Source organism: Galeopterus variegatus, unplaced genomic scaffold, assembly GCF_000696425.1.
Source record: "Galeopterus variegatus unplaced genomic scaffold, G_variegatus-3.0.2 Scaffold872, whole genome shotgun sequence".
In the NCBI taxonomy this organism is placed as follows: domain Eukaryota; kingdom Metazoa; phylum Chordata; class Mammalia; order Dermoptera; family Cynocephalidae; genus Galeopterus; species Galeopterus variegatus.
Window position 1 is genome coordinate 286719 of NW_007726983.1, and position 16881 is coordinate 303599.

A 16881-nucleotide genomic window follows, 5' to 3' on the forward strand; every position below is an offset into this window, starting at 1 on the left:
TATCCTCCTCTTGATGATTATGAGCCTAGATCTAAAACTCACATACCAGAGTTGAACTACAAGATACGTTGCCTGACAAATTATACAACTGCTGAGTTTTTATAGGGACTGGCCATACAATTATATAGAGTCACATAATTGCATATGTCCTGACCAATGTGGCCATATCATAAAAATCAGGAGGGAGGCTGAGTTTGTCATTCATGAGGGCTCACAGGGGTCTCTGATGAAAATGGAGACTGCCATGATATGACCTAGCCAGACTTAGAAATGCTTAACTCTGTACAGAGAGTAACTAGTGAATGTAATCTACCAGCATTTTACATAGTATAGCTGTGCTCAGTCCCAATTCCTGAGGATGAGAATAGCTGCTACTATTTACATTTACTGTATACCAACCATTATCGTAAGGGCTTCACATAAATGAATTCTCTTAACCAGCATAAGAACTCCATGAGGTAGGTATTATTATTATCTTCATTTTGCAAATGAGGAAACTGAGGCAATTAAGAAACTTCATCTAAAAATCACACAACAAATAAGTGGGGAAATCCAGGATTGTGAACCAAGGAAATCTGGTTCCAGAACCCATGATCTTAACTATCATACTATCCTCCTCCTATGGTACTGATAATTCTATCGGCTACCATTTATTGAGCATCTATTAAGTTATAGGCTCTAGCCTACTGCTTTACATATATCTAATGCTTAGAAAAACCCTTCAAGGTAAGTATTACCCTCTACGTTTCAAAAATAAGAAAACTGAGGCTAAAAGTGGTTAAGTGACTTGCTCAAAGTCACATACCTGTGAGTGGAATAGACAGTATTCGGACCCAGGTTTGTCTGACTACAAGCTCTGAGCTTCAACTAAGTCACGAAGCTTCCCAAAGAGCTTTCAACTGAGTTCTTTCTCTGTTCCAAAGACTGGCCTCCACCCTGTCTTGCTGATCCCCAAACTGCCTTTTTGTGTCTCTTCCATTCTGCTTTACCCACCTAAGCAATCTCAACTCATCCTCCAAAAAGGAACCACCCGCCACCTAAGCTTCTATAGGGACCAACCCAGTGAAAAATGCACCAAAAGGACCTTCTGTTGGTTTCTAAATAAAAGGAACTTGAGGCATGGGGAAGGGCAGCCAACCCTTGCTCAACACCAGATGCTACATCTGGGCAAAACCCTCCCTTAGGGAACAAACAGCTCCCAGATGTGTCCAAAATGAATGAGTGACACACTGGTCCCAGGAAGTCAGGGGTTCTCCCTTCCGTCAGCTTCATGTTTCCTCCTAACTTCCTTCCTCAAGGTCAACCCATACTCAAAGAGGAACTTTTCTTTCTCCACCCTTTCTGATTTGTAACCACAGCTGTAACATTCTCCATGGCCAATTGACTCTGTGCTTTTCAACCCAGTGCTATCCTGTGAGACAGGTGAACAACTTTGAACTTAATTCCAGAGGAAGAATCCATTGGCAGTAGGTGGCATAACTACAGAGACCGTGCACATTCAAATACTGGGCCCAAGGCCAAGAACATGAACTCTACAAGAATTTGTCTTTAATTAATTGTGTACCTAACCTCCCAATGAAAGGAGTATTGCAAGTTGACTGTCTACCAGATTCTTGAGATACTCAGGCCCTGCTCCCTCGCATCCCTTCCAATGCAGGTAGTAATATAACTCATAACCAGCCAAACAAGCAGATTGACTTCCCATGTGCACTTCCTTAATATACTGCTAATTTAATGTTAGTGAGAACAGGATTTTGTCTTGTTCCTCTCTATCCCCAGTCCCTAGTTCAATGCCTAGTACATAATTATGTCCGCAAAATGTACACCAAATGATGTGTAAATAATTATGTTTTAAATCCCTTTCCACCCTCTGTAATCTGAGTACCACAGATAATACAAAAGAAGTTTTCCCTCTTTTCCTTCTAAATCCTTACTACCGGAAATCACAAATATTTCCACAGCCTCAACCAGCCCCTCTCTATGAATATGCCCAAATCTCTACCAACAGCCAAGACCTCTCTTTAGCCCTGCATATAGCTATTCATTTTGTTGATTACTGGAAATTTTAGCTTCAATATCCTTCCAACACCTTAAATTTAACACTCCAAAAACAAATTTCTCATATTCTAAACCTCAAAAACAATTCCTTCTCCTAACTTCTGTATTTCTGTTAAAGGCACCATTAATTTACCAGTCACCCAAATTCAAAAGAAACTTCACAGACCTCTTTCTTTTGTGGCTTCCAAGCTCACTTGAAACCCAAATCCCAACAGCCAGCAATTCCTGTCAATTCTTCCTGTACCAGATGCTTTCCATCTGTCTCTAGACTGTAAGCTCCAGGAGTGCAAGGGGTAGTATCTGTCTTGCCTGGCATGTGTCTGGCACATGATTAGAGCACAGTACATATTTGCTAAGTGGGTGGAAGGATAAATCCCTATTCTTTTCATTCCTACCATCCCAACCTAATTTAGATCCTTATTATCTACTGAGGCAACTGCTGCCTGTGGCTCACTCGGTAGAGTGCGGTGCTGATCTACTGAGGCAACTGGTTTCCCCATCTCAAGTTTCTTGTCATTTAGCAAACCACCACCAGGTTAGTCTTCCTTAAGCAGAGTTCATACCTCAGCTTGGACACTATGCTACTTGAACCTTCACAGGTTTCCAGTGTCTACTGCAAAGAGCCAAATCACTTAATCAAGAGTCAAGGCCCTCCACAATACAATCCTACCTACCTCTGTCCAGTTCTTCTGTATATACTTGTTCCCTCAGCCAAACCAGTCTACTTGCTCTACCTCAAAAGTGCTTTGTACTTTCCTCCAGCTGTGTCCCTCCTACCTAGAACATCTTCCCCTCCCTCTCTCTCCATCTATCAACAACCTATTTGTTTTCTTCAAATCACTTTTCCTTGCTGAAGTTTCCTGACCACACCAGCTGTGTATCATCTCTTCTATAGCACCTATTTGGTGTTCACCACATATAGTGATACTACAGATTTATGTTCTTGTATTCGAATATAATTTCTCCCTGACTAGATTATAAATTTCTGTTGGAAACAACCACTACTTTTACTTCTTTGGACTCTGCCCTCTTAAGAGTCTAGAATAATACTTTTAAAAAGTTCAACAAATATTCTTTGAGGAAAAAGAAAAGCTGGAAGAAAGAACAGATGTTGACGGTGGGTTATAAAATAGCATAAGGACTCTGTAAGGAACACAGCAGGAAAGCAATGTAAAAGTATTCCTCCAAACAGAAAAGAAAGCTACCTCAAAATAAAAGAAAGAAAAAGCTATTTAAAGTAGGAGATCAAAACCAAGTGAGCTAGGACTGAAAGATAATTTACAGCAAGTCTATGTTAAAAAAAAAAAAAATCCAACGTATTATCAATTAGAGTCCTACTGAGCAATATTAACACAGATTCTACTTAAAAGAGACAATCAAAGGCTCAGCAACAGATAGGAATACATTTATGCTCTTCAAGGAGCCAAAGAAAATGCAAGAGCATCTTCCCTAGGAAGGCTTCCTACCCTCACATAATATTTTATCTCTGCTCTTCATCAAAACAGGATGACAGAATTTCAGACATTCACAGGGTCCTCCCACAAGTTAGAGATGAGGGAAGTCATGATACCTATCTTAAACAAAGCATAATAAGCTAGAATCCAATAATCGCTATAGTTCTATCTGCAGCATCTCTCACTCTTTCTCTTGGCAGAGGGGGAAGAGAAGAGAGGGAGGGGACCACAGGGTCAGACTCTGCAATGAAGTCACACCTGTGTGGGCTTTAATGAGATACTTGCACTGAGCACAGTGTGAAAGATGAAGAAAGGTGAGCAGGAGCAAAGCAGAGGAGGAAGCGAAGCCAAAGGGCAACAGGGTAATGGCTTCCAGGGAAAGAAGCTGTCCAGTAGAAGATGAAAACAGCAGTTCAGCAACATTTATCCCTAAATTCAGTCACTTAAAACTGTAACAAAATACCCAACCTAACCCACTACGAGTGGCTGAAATCTAGCCAGGGTGAGAAACTGGCCTGGAAAAGTGTGGGACAAACCCACGTGGACCACCTTCAGCCCTGGCCAACCTGCCCCATCCCAAGTTGAATAGTTTCCATGTCCCTGAGATGCGTCTGTCCAGAGCTGCCACTGGCAGCTGCTCTCCTGGCAGCACAGGGAGACAAATTCATGGCATTGCTGGGCCAACAGCTGCTACAGCTCCAGGAGAGGTGACGAGTGCCTGCTGAGAAGCTCTGGGCAGAGAATGAACTATTCTGGGACTAGTCCTAGAGTCAGCAAAATCGAGGCTACAGTCCACTGGCTGAATGAAAATATAGTACGATTGCCACTCCAGAGACTCAGGAAACCAAGAGACCTTTCTCTGTCCCAGCTGCTTTGACTTCAGTTGATTCTCATCCTTCCATTTGGCCTCATCTTTTCTATTTCCAAGGGCACAACTTCAGTTTCGGCCCACATTAACCTCGCCACTGGACTGCCATAACTTCTTAACAGGTCCTCCTACTCCCAGTCTCTTGCTCCAATTGATTGTAAGCATCATTGCCATAGTTACCTTTCTGAAGCACATAATTATGTTCCTTGCTCAAAAACTATCATGGCTCCCCCATGCTTGCAGAATAAAGCCCAGACTCTGTCATGTGGCATTTATAAACCTCTCCAAAAGGTCCCTACCAACTTTTTCAGGTTTATTTCACTATCAAATTTATAATTCCTGTTCTCCAGCAAAACAGCTGAGTTACCTACCAGCCTTATTTTTCTCATCTCTGTGCCTTTAATGACATTGCTCTCTCTGCCTAAAATGCTTCCTTCTCCATCTCTTCATCCTCTTTCTACAACTTCTACATTGTTTCAATTGTATTAAGCTTACAGGACCAATACTTAACATTGGCACTTTATTTTTCCATTTCCCATCTATTGAACTTCACCTCCCCAGATCCCCAATCATAAGAAATCTCTCTTCTCTGTGTACCTTAGGCACATTGTATGGATGGGTGGCCATGGCCTTTCATATACCTGCCCTTTCACACACCCCACATGGACAATGTGGCAGATGCTGCTGATTGTCCCCCAATATGTTTCCCCTTCTTCCATATTAATAAAAACTGTACTTTCTAGTCACCCAGAATAACTACATTTCCCAGCCTCCCTTGCAGCTCAGTGTAACCATGTGACTAAGTTCCGGCCAGTCAAATGCGTTGAAGAGATGTATATGTCACTCCAGACTGTATCTTTAAAAAGTAAGGGCATACCTGCCCCTTGCTCTGTTGTCTTTCCCACTGGCTGGGATGGGGACATGGTGGCAGTAAGCTACCTTGGGTCATACAGACAAGGACAACACTTTAAAGATAGAATAAGGAGGCTGATACAGCCCTGACTATTATACAAGAGAGAAATCAACTTCTATCTTGTGTAAGCCATCATCACTTGGGATCTACTGTGGCAGCCAAACCTATATCTTAACCAAATCGGACATACTTAAAATGCTTTTCCTATGCCAAAATATCAATCTTTCAGTTGCTAACAAATGTTTTGAGTTTGGTCTGGCAGTTCATATGCCAAGTACCAGTTCAGTTTCAGCAGCATGGCTGTCTCTGTATAAACTAAGAGACATCGTAAGCAATGCTTATGCTGTGCAAACATCTGAATACTTGGTTATCTTTTGCAACATAGAAATGAGTGGAAAATGGAAAAACGAAAGTGCTATTATTAGTGTTGCACTGAGAAGTAGAGTTCTCATCACTGTATTAATAAGACAATAGTAGAAATCATCAACCACGTGGGCTCTTCAGATGCTCGCTGGACCTCAGCAGGCAGGCCATGGGTTTAATTGTGGAGAAAAGAAGAAAATTAAAGACAAATTATAAAATCCTGAAAATATATCAGGTGAGGCATAATTCAGAATTTCATATACAATACATATTATAATAATTTCACATATATATTATAAAAATAGAACCCCCTATTCATGTAAAACTACAGTTAGACATTCAATCATTTGACTTTCATATATATTTTTAGGAGAAAATAATACATAAAAGTAGGATGTTGCCTGGATCTCTCTTATTAAGCTTCTCTCCAACTTGCCTGCTTTAAATCTCAATAGATACTCGCTGGTTATTTGAAAAAAAAAAAAAATGCCAGGTATCAGCTTTAACAGAAGACAAATCAATTCTTCCAACCTTGGAGAAAACACCCTGCTCCTTGTATGTGATCTTAATCAGAGCAATTCAAATGACTTAGAGATTAATACATCAGTACCCTAATCTGTAATAAATATGTCCTTAAGCTGGAAGTATGATATAGTACTAAATATCAAATGCTATTTTAAACTTAGGAGGAGTTTACCAACAGAATAAATCCAACTTTGAATCATTTTCTAAGGCAAATGATTCCTCTCCCAAGTCTTCATCTATCACATATTAAAATAACATTTTATTATCAGATGATTCCCTTATCATAAAGAGAATAGGACTTGGGAAAGATAAGGGACTCTGAAGAGAAAACATCTGGAGGAAATTGTCATTCTGGCTTACACTGAGAGTGTCATGTGTTCTTAATCTTAACTTCCATATTTATTGCTCAGAGCTGAATTGTAAAGAATAATTTGTGTCCCATATTATTAGGGAAATAAGCAAAAATAAAATAGGGGAAAATAAGACACATTTGGCATTAATTCTTAAATTCATTCATTTATTTACTCATTTCACAATATTTAGTGAGTGTCTCTTATGTACCACATACTGTGCTAGACCCTGTGGGACACTGAAAGAGGATCAGATAAGCTTATACAGTGGACTAAGGGAAGATAATAGTATAAGGCAGGTAGTGCTAAATGCCCTAAGAGAAGAATAAAATTAAAATGCTGTAAGAATTCAGAAGATGGAGAATATTCTTCTGGAGTACGAGGAAAGTTTCCTGAAGCAGAGAGTACCTCAGATGGGTTTTAAGACACGGGTATGGCTTAGACATGCAGAGATGTAAAGAATGGGCACATAAGCTCAAATAACAGGATGGCAATGGCCCACTGAAGTGAATGTTCTGTTTGGCTAAGGTACAAAAAATAAGAAATAGGGTTGGAAAGATGGTAGAGACCAAATGTTGAGGGGCTTGAAAACCATGCCAAGAAGTATGTACCTCTGGGAATAGAGCAGCACTTCTCAAGTGCTGCACATAAAATCACCTGGGAATCTTGTTCCAGTAGGTCTGGGATGGGGCCTGATATTCTGCATTTCTAATATCCCAGAAGACGCTGATATTGGGAGACCACACTTTAAGTATCAAGAACATAGACAATGGGAAGCCATTGAAAGTTTTAAACAGTGCTCACTTCAATAGCAGATACACTAAAATTGGAAAGTTTTGCACAGAGAAACTGCCTGACCGCCCAGTGTGTTCCAGGAAGACTAAATTTGATTAGAGTGGACCAGGCAGATTGGAATGTGGAGAAGCTGTAGACCGCGGTGCTCAATGCTGGCTGTTTATTAGAATCACCTGGGAAGCTTTTACACCAGCCTGCTACTGAGGCCCAACTCCTAGGGATTCTCATTTAATTGATCTGGAGTGTGGCCCACATTTCCGTATTTTTTAAAAGTTCGCCAGAGAACTCTAATATGCAGCCAGGTTGAAAACCTCTACTATAGATGATATAGTAAGTATTGTAATCACTCAGGCAAAAGATGATCTAAACTAGGGCAACGGCAGTGGGAACAGTGAAGGGGCCAGTTGTATAAAATATTGTAAATGTAGAAGGAATTGACCTTAGCAACTGCCCAGGCAGGGATTTAGATGTGTGTCTACAACCCATTCATTTCTTCTGGTTAAAGACAGTTTAATGAAATGGTTAAGACTATACACCCTGGAGCCAGACTACCTGGGTTTAAATTCCAGCTATACTATTTACTAGGGGTATGTGTGTGATCCTTGGTTAAGTGTCTTAATTTCTTTATGCCTCAGTGTCCTCATATGTAAATTGGGGATAATAACAACAACCAATATACAGAGTTGTTGTGGGGATTAAGTGAGCTGACACATTTGTAATGCCCTTAGAACCACACTTGGCACATAGAAAGAGCTGTAAAAGTGTTGGCCGTTATTATTAGCATGGTTCATCATCTACTCAAATCTCTCCAGAATGTTTAACTGCTTATAAAACTGATCTGGAAAAGAAGTCCTTGAGGACTTTCAACCAGTTTGAAGTCACTGGATCTAAGTGGCGTGCCCTGTCTCCCTCCTCCCCAGACCCCACTCCCAGGGTCTCCAAGAGTAACATCCAGAGTTCCTACTTGAATTGCTGGTCCTTGGTGCTGCGCGTCTTGGCCAGGAAGCGCTCTGCCAGCTTCTCCAGGTTGCGGGAGTAGTCCATTTCAATCTCGGCCTTCTTTCGGAAGAAGTCCTGGAGGTCCTGCAACAGCTGCACCCGGAGCTCACACTGCTGGTCCAGACATTTCATCTGCTCTGTGAGCTGAGCACGGATTTTTCCAGTTCTATTTACCACAGGAATAACTATGCCACAGTCTACACTACAAATGTGTCATTCAGCTACAAAGGATCTATAGGACAAACCTAAGTTGCTCTTGATTTTAAAACTATTTGAAAAGAAATATTCATTCTAAACGTAAATGCTACAACATGTCAAAATTCAACAAGAGCCTGCAAAAAAGCCTCACATAAAAAAAAAAAAAAAAAAGGGAAGACAGTCAGACAGACAGCCCTAAATAAACACGTGCACGCCAACATTCACTCACCTTTCATTTACTTGTTCCCTGTCCCTTGGGGAATTCAGAGCCCTTAATGGAAAAAAAAAAAAACCCTTAAGACTAAACTGGACATATGTTGTGAGACACCTCCGAAAACTCCAACTCTTTTTGGACCATTGAAAAACGTTGTGAATCAGGAATCTGCTATATCATTTGGAAGCTGCTTAGTAGATAAAATAATATTCAGAGCTACCATTTATTGAGCAATTTACTGTGTTTCTGGCACAGTGCCAGAATCTGGGTTTTCTACTGGCAGAAGACTGAAATGAATTATCTCCCAACCACCCTGTGAGGTAGGTACCACTTTATCCCCTTTTTAAAGATAAGAAAACTGAGTCTTGAAGAAGTCAAGCTATTAAGGGGTGGAGCTGGGCCCAGACAGACTAACTTTAAAGCCCAAGCTTGTATACTTTTTATACTTTCTCTCATGATTTCTAAATGTTTTCCAGCATCTTCATGAAGTTGGTTGAGGTTCAGGATACTTTAATGGAGATAGAAAGGGACCTGCCCGAGGTCAAATGATGGCAAGCAAAACCAAAACGAGCACCAGGACTTCTAGGCAAGCGAACCATTCACTGTCAATTAGATTTCAATTTCCAGTATCACAGAATGTAAACCAATCTTCAAGAAGTTGACTTGGAATGAGGTGTTTTCACTAACAAATACCCCTCATGTCTCTGTTGCTTCATCCTCATGGAGCCTCTATGGGGTCTAAGCTAGAAATATTTCTGGTTAAGGTTTTGCCTCGCAGAATTCTGGCTGGCCAGAGTCCTTGTACAGGGTAGTAAATACTGTCTCTCTGGATTTTAGCAATGGCAGCTCCAGATGCAACCAGATCTGCCTCAAATGATTTGTTACTAACAACAGACCCGGCACTCACCAGAAGCAGCCTTCCAAAGCCAGACTGCTTTTCAGCACAGAGAAGGCCCGCAGCGTGTTCCTGCTGAAGCTATGACCCCATCCCCATCTGAGTGAGAATGCAGCTATTTCTTCCATCCCCTACCCCTGCAAACCGTTCAGCTTCAGTGGCTCCAATCCCAAGGTAAAAGAGCACCTATATTATGCCTTTGGTTATGCATGCTCCAAATTCATTCCTGAATAGTACAGTCATAACAATGCTTTCTGTGTAACACATGCAGTGTGTGTGTGGGGGGGGGGGGGTACTGCACTAGAGTGCTGCACTAGCAAATCTAGAATCAGAGCTATGTTGCTGAAAGGTTTGCAACTACACCTTTCATGAAGCAATAAGGATGTGTAAATGTGCACTGCCTTGGAGTAGTTGGAAGTCCATAATCTATCCCCACCTTCATTTTTTTTTTCCTGTTTTTGTAGATCTCAATATATAGCACAAGTATCTGGTCCTCTGTGGGTGCTCTTATGTGATCTATAAGTGTAGTGTGCGCCCTCTTCATGCCCACACCTCCCCCTTGCCAACCACTAATGCCAACCAGCCATGCAGTAACCTCACCTGAACCGAAACTGAGCACTGGAGGATTGTTTCAAGCAGACAGAAAGCTGCACAGAAAAGACGCCTACCTCATCACTCATCAAAGCTCTCTTGTTCTGTGTTTTTTGGAGTCTGATTACAAGGATGTTGGGGGAAAAGATACACAGAGGTCATGTCAGGCATCTGGTTCTTGCCAGAGATTTCTGGGTCTCTTAAAGGCAACAGCCCTTGTTGAGACTATTCTTAGAGGTATCTGTCCACCTTCTATGTATTAATAAAAAGCTGGTAGTAGCAGCCATCAGGTGGGCAGACTGTGGGTAGAGAGGGCATTCAAAATGCTCACTGATGTTACTTACAACTTGTCCATTAAATAAGAATCAGGGCCTCTTAAGGTTAAAAGGATCTCCAGGTACACAATCAGTAACACATGTACAATGGGACATGGATGGGCAGTGGGACTGTCAGGCCTCTCTGAGTCACCTGGAATTCACCTAAAACTTTTTACCTCAATAATCTTGCCAACCAAGGGAGCAGAAAGGAACACTCTAGATTGAATGATACCCACTCCTGCCAAAAAAAGGGGGGGGGGCTAGGCAAAGTCCCATGACACCCATGAAGTTCTAGAAGTAGACCACTCCATAGTTGTCCTGTCCAAGGAACAAGCACTTCATAGGAGGCCTGTGAGATATGTGAATTAGTCTGAGAAGTCTTAAGCACATCTGGCCAGCATGGAATTCCATCCGGACTTCCTCAGGTGCCTCAGTGAGTGGACAGCACAATACAAACTGCATCCCACTTTCCAGCACCCACTCTGGGCCCCTGAAGAGAAGGGAGCATGTATTTACTGAACACATTTTATGAGCCTTTATATATATCATCTCATGTAATTCTCACAACTCATCTATAACATATCCCCATTATCCTGATTGCAGATGATGAGAAAACTGAGGTAAGACTCATTAAGTAATTTACCAAAGGGTCACACAACTTGGTGCAAATGGGGTTGAAGCTAAATTAAGGTTTGTCTGACTTGTCAAAGAGGTTGAGAGTAGGACAGGGAAACAAGAAACCAGTTTAAAGTCTCTGAAGGTATTTCTGGGTTCATTACAGTGACTATGGCTCTTGCTCCTGGAACATCGCCTTTTCCACTTTCCAGCTGAGGGGTGATTCAGGCCCCCAGAGTCAAGTTTGGACTAGCCCACTGACTCACTAGCTAGCCCATGTTTTGACTAGTCCACAACTGGACTGGATGCCTTCCCCACTTCCTACAGGGCAGTTTTGGAGGAGGTGATTTTCTTGTCCTGTAAATGCACCTCGAGGTCTGCCAGTAAGCCCAGAGGACAGAGAAAGTGAGAAAGCGATATCCCCATCCTTTATCCAGGAAAAGAAGAGGCTCTGCTAATAGGTACCAACTGCCACTATGGTTTATTTGTGATGTGACACCACTGGGCATCTCCCCTCTCCCACAACCCGCCTGGAAGGAGAAGCCTCCCTTGCTACCATCCTCGGAGCATCCACACAGACATTTAAGGGAGACTCTAGGGCTGGCCGGTTAGCTCACTTGGGAAAGCATGGTGCTGATAACACCAAGGTCAAGGGTTCAGATCCTCACACCTGCCAGAGGCCAAAAATAAAATAATAATAATAACGGAGACTCTAGCCACCCCCACCCCTAGGCCTACAGCTCCAAAACAGAACAGTTGCTCTGTCTACGGCAGAATATGCTGCCTCAGGCACTGCTGCTGCTGCAAAAACAAACAATGGTCCCCAAGAAGGCAGCTGTGCTAGCCCCAGTCTTCTGTCCATGCACATAAGGGGCAGGAAACAATAGACCACTGAATGCCAGCACGCCTGGGCCATGTGCCCAGCTGGAGACCCCTCTGCACCCTGGCCTGCCAACAAGCCACAGAGCAGAAAGAAGAAAGAGGCAATCTATAAAAACATGGAGGAATTTCTCACAGTTCCCTTGTGTGCTTAGGCGAGTATGCACGTGCATGCACACTCAAAGACACACACGACTCACACCACCCACACCGTGTTTCACGATACCAACTCAAGAAGGTTTTACAAATCCAGTTTGCAGCTGGACATGAGTTCCTGAGAGCTATGGAGATAACCTTGTAGGTTCTTTCCCTAGAACTACGTGGGAAGAAGCCAAGCTCTCACTTTCTAGAAGCACCTGTATCTCAGGGGTATGAAAGAATTCCCTGGCTATCCACAAAGCTAAAGAGCTTAGGTCACCACAAACTACCTGGAGTGACACATGCCAAAAATAACCTCCTCTGGGCACCCAGTAGAGCCCATTTATTCAGCAAATCTTACTGAGTCCCTCCTGGGTAGCAGATGCTGGGCTAGGTGACAGTGACAAAGGAGAACAAGACAGGCCTAATCCCTGCCCTATTGAAGCATGAGTTGACAAAGAAGAGGAAGGGCAAGAGAACAAAGAAAGTCTTCTTATTTTTGCTTTGAATTTTCTTTATAACAAAGCCACAGAAAAAGCTCCAACCTGAAGACCTAAGATTTAAAACTCATTACTAGCAGAAAGAAAAGAAATCAAGCAATGAGCCAAAGAAAACTTCAATCAATGTCCTCTCTTTTTTCTATTATGATTTTTTTAAAAATCACACTTGAATAAAAAATGCAGCTTCCCTTGAAAAGAGACCAAAGTTTTTATGCAAGTTTCCTGAGAACCAGAGTTGCCTTTCAGTTGATATTTTATTCAGATTCAAGTCAAAACTTAACCTCGCTGTTTTAGAATTAAGAGAGTGGTGATGGTTGTACGACCTCGTGAATATGCTTTAAAAACACTGAATTGAACACTTTATTTATTTGGCAGCTGGCCAGTATGGAGATCCAAACCCTTGACCTTGGTGTTATAACACCACACTCTAACCAACTGAGCTAACTGGACAGCACAGAATTGTATAATTTTTTTAAAAAGTGAATTGTATGATATGTGAAGTATATCACTCTAAAAAATCAGATTAAAAAACTTAACTCCACGATATGACATTCTGTTGAAAACCATCCTGTCAGCTAAGGGAAAAATGGCACAACAAAACAGGCACCAAAAGTAGGAAAGAATTCTTGGTTTTCATTTCTCCATTTGCATGGGTTAAATCAGTTCTGCATTGAATATGCAAGCTGCTCCTCTAGACAGCAGGCTTGGCCATGACACTGAACTCCACTGACGATTCACCATTCCATCATTTCCAAAGTGTGTTAGATCAAAACCTGGCAAGGAAATGTTTTTATGTGTGAGTTCAAATCCAGGATCAGCAGACACACCCAACAAAGCTTCCCCTGGGAAATACTGCCTCCTCATCCACACTTGGGCACAGTTGAGATACTAACTACACCTGTCCTGGGAGTTGGAAGGAGACTTATTTCCTTTTTAGAAAGATGTTGAAGGGTCAGAGTAACGATGCAAGTAGAAGAAATACAAGCCCTAGCAGGATATTGATCATTTAACAAAAATAGTCAGGACCCTGTCACACTAACAATCATACAGACTCTAAATTATAATACCTGCCAATGCAGGTGACATAGTCTTCTGAAAACTGTCCTCACTTCAGAGAGCACACAGAGAATTCACCGGTCAGCAGAGTACAGGGGGCGGGGGCGGGGGATTTTGTTCAGCCTACTGCTTTCGATCCAGAAATATCAGCCCTTTCTTTCCCTCTTTGAAAATTCACCTCCTTCTTCAGGAATTTTTCTCTGATGAAGTCATGAATCCCTTGGTTCTAAGGAGAAATGGGGGTTGGAGGGTAGGCTGGGATAAAAACATAATCTTGCAAGAATCACACAGCATGTCCTTCCCTTCTCCCTGATGTGCTAGCACCCAGGGGGCAGAAGCTGTGACTCCCACAGGCTTTGTCACCAGTGCAGACCATGAGATCAGCCCAGGTTCCCCATGGGGAACCTGGCCTGACTACCAGTCTTTTTACACAAAATCGGCCTCACCTGCTTTTAGTCCTTTCACAAACACATGATGTCACCTCAGCCATCTCAGGAATATTAATTCCTAGTTCCTTTCCACCACATGTTATATAAGAATACAATTGAGGCTTTCATCAGGCTCTGCCCTCCATATCTCTTACCAAGACTTCTTATCGTCGGCCCCTCTCAAAACTGTGCCCCAGGAAACAAAATGCCGGAATGCCCTGCCAAGTCTTGCTCTTTACCCTGCTGGTTTGCCTTTCTACAGACTTAGTAATGGGAGGACTCATAAAACCTTGCTAGACAGATGGAAAACCAAAGCCCAGAGAAATGAAGGGGATTGACCAAGATTACACAGCTATTTAGTTGCAGATCCAGGACTGGAACCAAGTTGCTAGGTTCCCAAGCCAATGTTCTTTCTTACTTTTATTGCAAACATTTACTTGAGTACCTTCCAGGTGCTCTGGGAATACAAAGACAGAAGTCCTCCCTCAAAGTTAGCAGGGTAGTGGGAAAGAAACAAGAAAAAGCCTATAACAAACAAGGTGAAATAATAATATAAATAAATGAGGTATGCACACAGTGCCATGAGAGGAGAGAAAAGGGAGACATACTACTACCCTCAATCCACTTGCTATATTACATCTTCCAGTGACTGACATTAGTCATCAGTGTTCCACGAAAAGGCCATCAAGCTACTTTCAGTAAACCAGAAAATAGCAAATATTCTGCCTCAAAGAGTGTGATTGATAGCTTTTTTCCTCATTACTTTCTTGAATAAGGCACAGAAGTACTCACAGACATGAGCTATTCCAAACAACCAACAAATAGGTATTAAACTTCTGGAATAATTGGTTTTCATTCCTTAAATCCATGTCTTCCTCAATCTTAGTCCACACGCTTTTTGTAAATCTGATTCCACCCCTTCCCCAAAGATGGTGGATGTTAACTCCAGGCCTCAGCTGGGAGCTATAACCCCTGGGGACAATGAAAGTCTTAAGACTGCTGCCACCATCTTGCCACCATGAGTAGCAAGCCTGTTTGAGAATGGAGCTGACGTGGAGAAGCACAGCTGATAGATGGGGAAAAGGAAATATGAGCACCTGAATCAAGTCATGGCCAGAAGCCAGCCCTATCCCTGGACCTGGTAGTCACTCAGACTGACTCATTCACTTTTTGCTTAAAACACTTTGCACTGGGTTTTTAGTCACTTGCAAACAAAGGAGCCCTAATGGATAAAATGAGGGTTTCTGTAGTATTCATAAGTATGAAGATCCCTGTTCTCAAGGAACTTACAATGTATTTGTGAAGATACAATCAAAATTTACAACATATTTTTTAAATGTATATAATTATTTATATATTTGCTGTGGATTGATTGAGTTGTGTCCCCCAAAGTTCATATATTACAAGCTTAAGTCCCCACTGTGACTGTTAAAGAGGGTGGGAAATCCTATTATGGTAATTAAAAGGCAGGGCCTTGGAGAGACGATTAGATTATAGGACCATGCCACAGTGAATGGATTAATAATGGTGGTCAGGGGCACAGTTCAGAGGGCTTTAAAAGAAGAGCACGTGAGAGGTTAGTCTCTCTCTGTTTCTCTGTCTGTCTGTCTCTCTCTTTCTCCGCTCTGTCATTTTCTGCCATGTGAAACCCCTGGGTCACTGTTGCTACTACCAAAGCCTTCACCAAAAGTGTTCCCTGGACCGTGGACTTCCCAGCCTCCAAAACTATAAGCAATAAATTTTGTTTTCTTAAAAATTACCCAGTTCCGGGTATTTCTGTTATAAGCAACAGAAACAGACTAATACAGAAAATTGGTAACGGGAGTAGGGTGTTGTTTATAACAAATACTTGACAATGTGGAAGTGGCTTTGGGACTGGGGGTTGAGGAAAGGCTGGGAAAATTTGAAGGAGCAGGCTAGAAAAAACCTAGCTGCTGGTGGGAGTTTAGAAGACAAGAAAACCATGGAAAGTTTGGAATTTTTTAGAGACTGGTTAAATGTTGGTGAGCAGAATGCTGATAGAAATACGAACAGTAAAGGCCATTCTAAAAATACCTCTGATATACATGAGAAGGAGCTTTTTAGGCACTGGGGCAATATCACCCTTGCTGTGAACTGGCAAGGAACTTAAGCTGCATTGTGTCCATGCCCTAGGACTTTGTAGAAATTGAATCTTAAGAGTTGTGAACCAGGTATTTGGCAAAAGAAATTTCTAAGCAGCAAAGCATTAAGGAAGCTGCAAGGCTACTTTTAACAACCTACGCTGAGTTATGGTAGCAAAAGCATAACATAAAGCCAGAATTTAAAAGGAAAGCAGAGTGTAAAGATTTGGAAAATTTGCAGCCTGGCCATATGGTAGAGAAGCAAGAGAGGATTTTCAGGAGAAAAATGCAATGGTGCTATGATTAGTTCAAAAACAAGGGATTATCAAGAGAAGGGGGGGCCCCGCATTCCAAGGTGGCCCTGGCAGTGAGGCTATGGATGGCACCTCAGGCCTGTTCCCTGAGACCATTCTGTTTCCCTAGGCCTCTGGGCCTGTAATGGAAGGGTTGGCCCCAGAGGCTTCTGCAGTAAAGGCATACAGCCTTTACTAGAGCAACGCCAAGAGGAAATGTGGGGTCAGAGTTGTAGCAGAGAAACCCCATCAGCACCATGCCTAGTGGAGCTGTGGGAGCAGAACCACCTTGGAGACCCCACAACTGTGAAGCTACTAGCATGCAACACC

At 42.2% G+C, this 16881-nt stretch overlaps 1 protein-coding gene across 2 annotated transcripts in view; it reads right to left on the minus strand.

Moving 5' to 3' along the window:
* SRGAP2 (SLIT-ROBO Rho GTPase activating protein 2) overlaps window positions 1-16881 on the minus strand; it is a 255587-nt gene that overhangs the window by 155864 nt on the left and 82842 nt on the right. For both annotated transcript variants that reach the window (XM_008573077.1, XM_008573078.1), the window contains exon 2: window positions 8291-8483. In XM_008573077.1, coding sequence (XP_008571299.1) covers window positions 8291-8483 — 193 coding nt within the window. The remainder of the gene's footprint in view (window positions 1-8290; window positions 8484-16881) is intronic.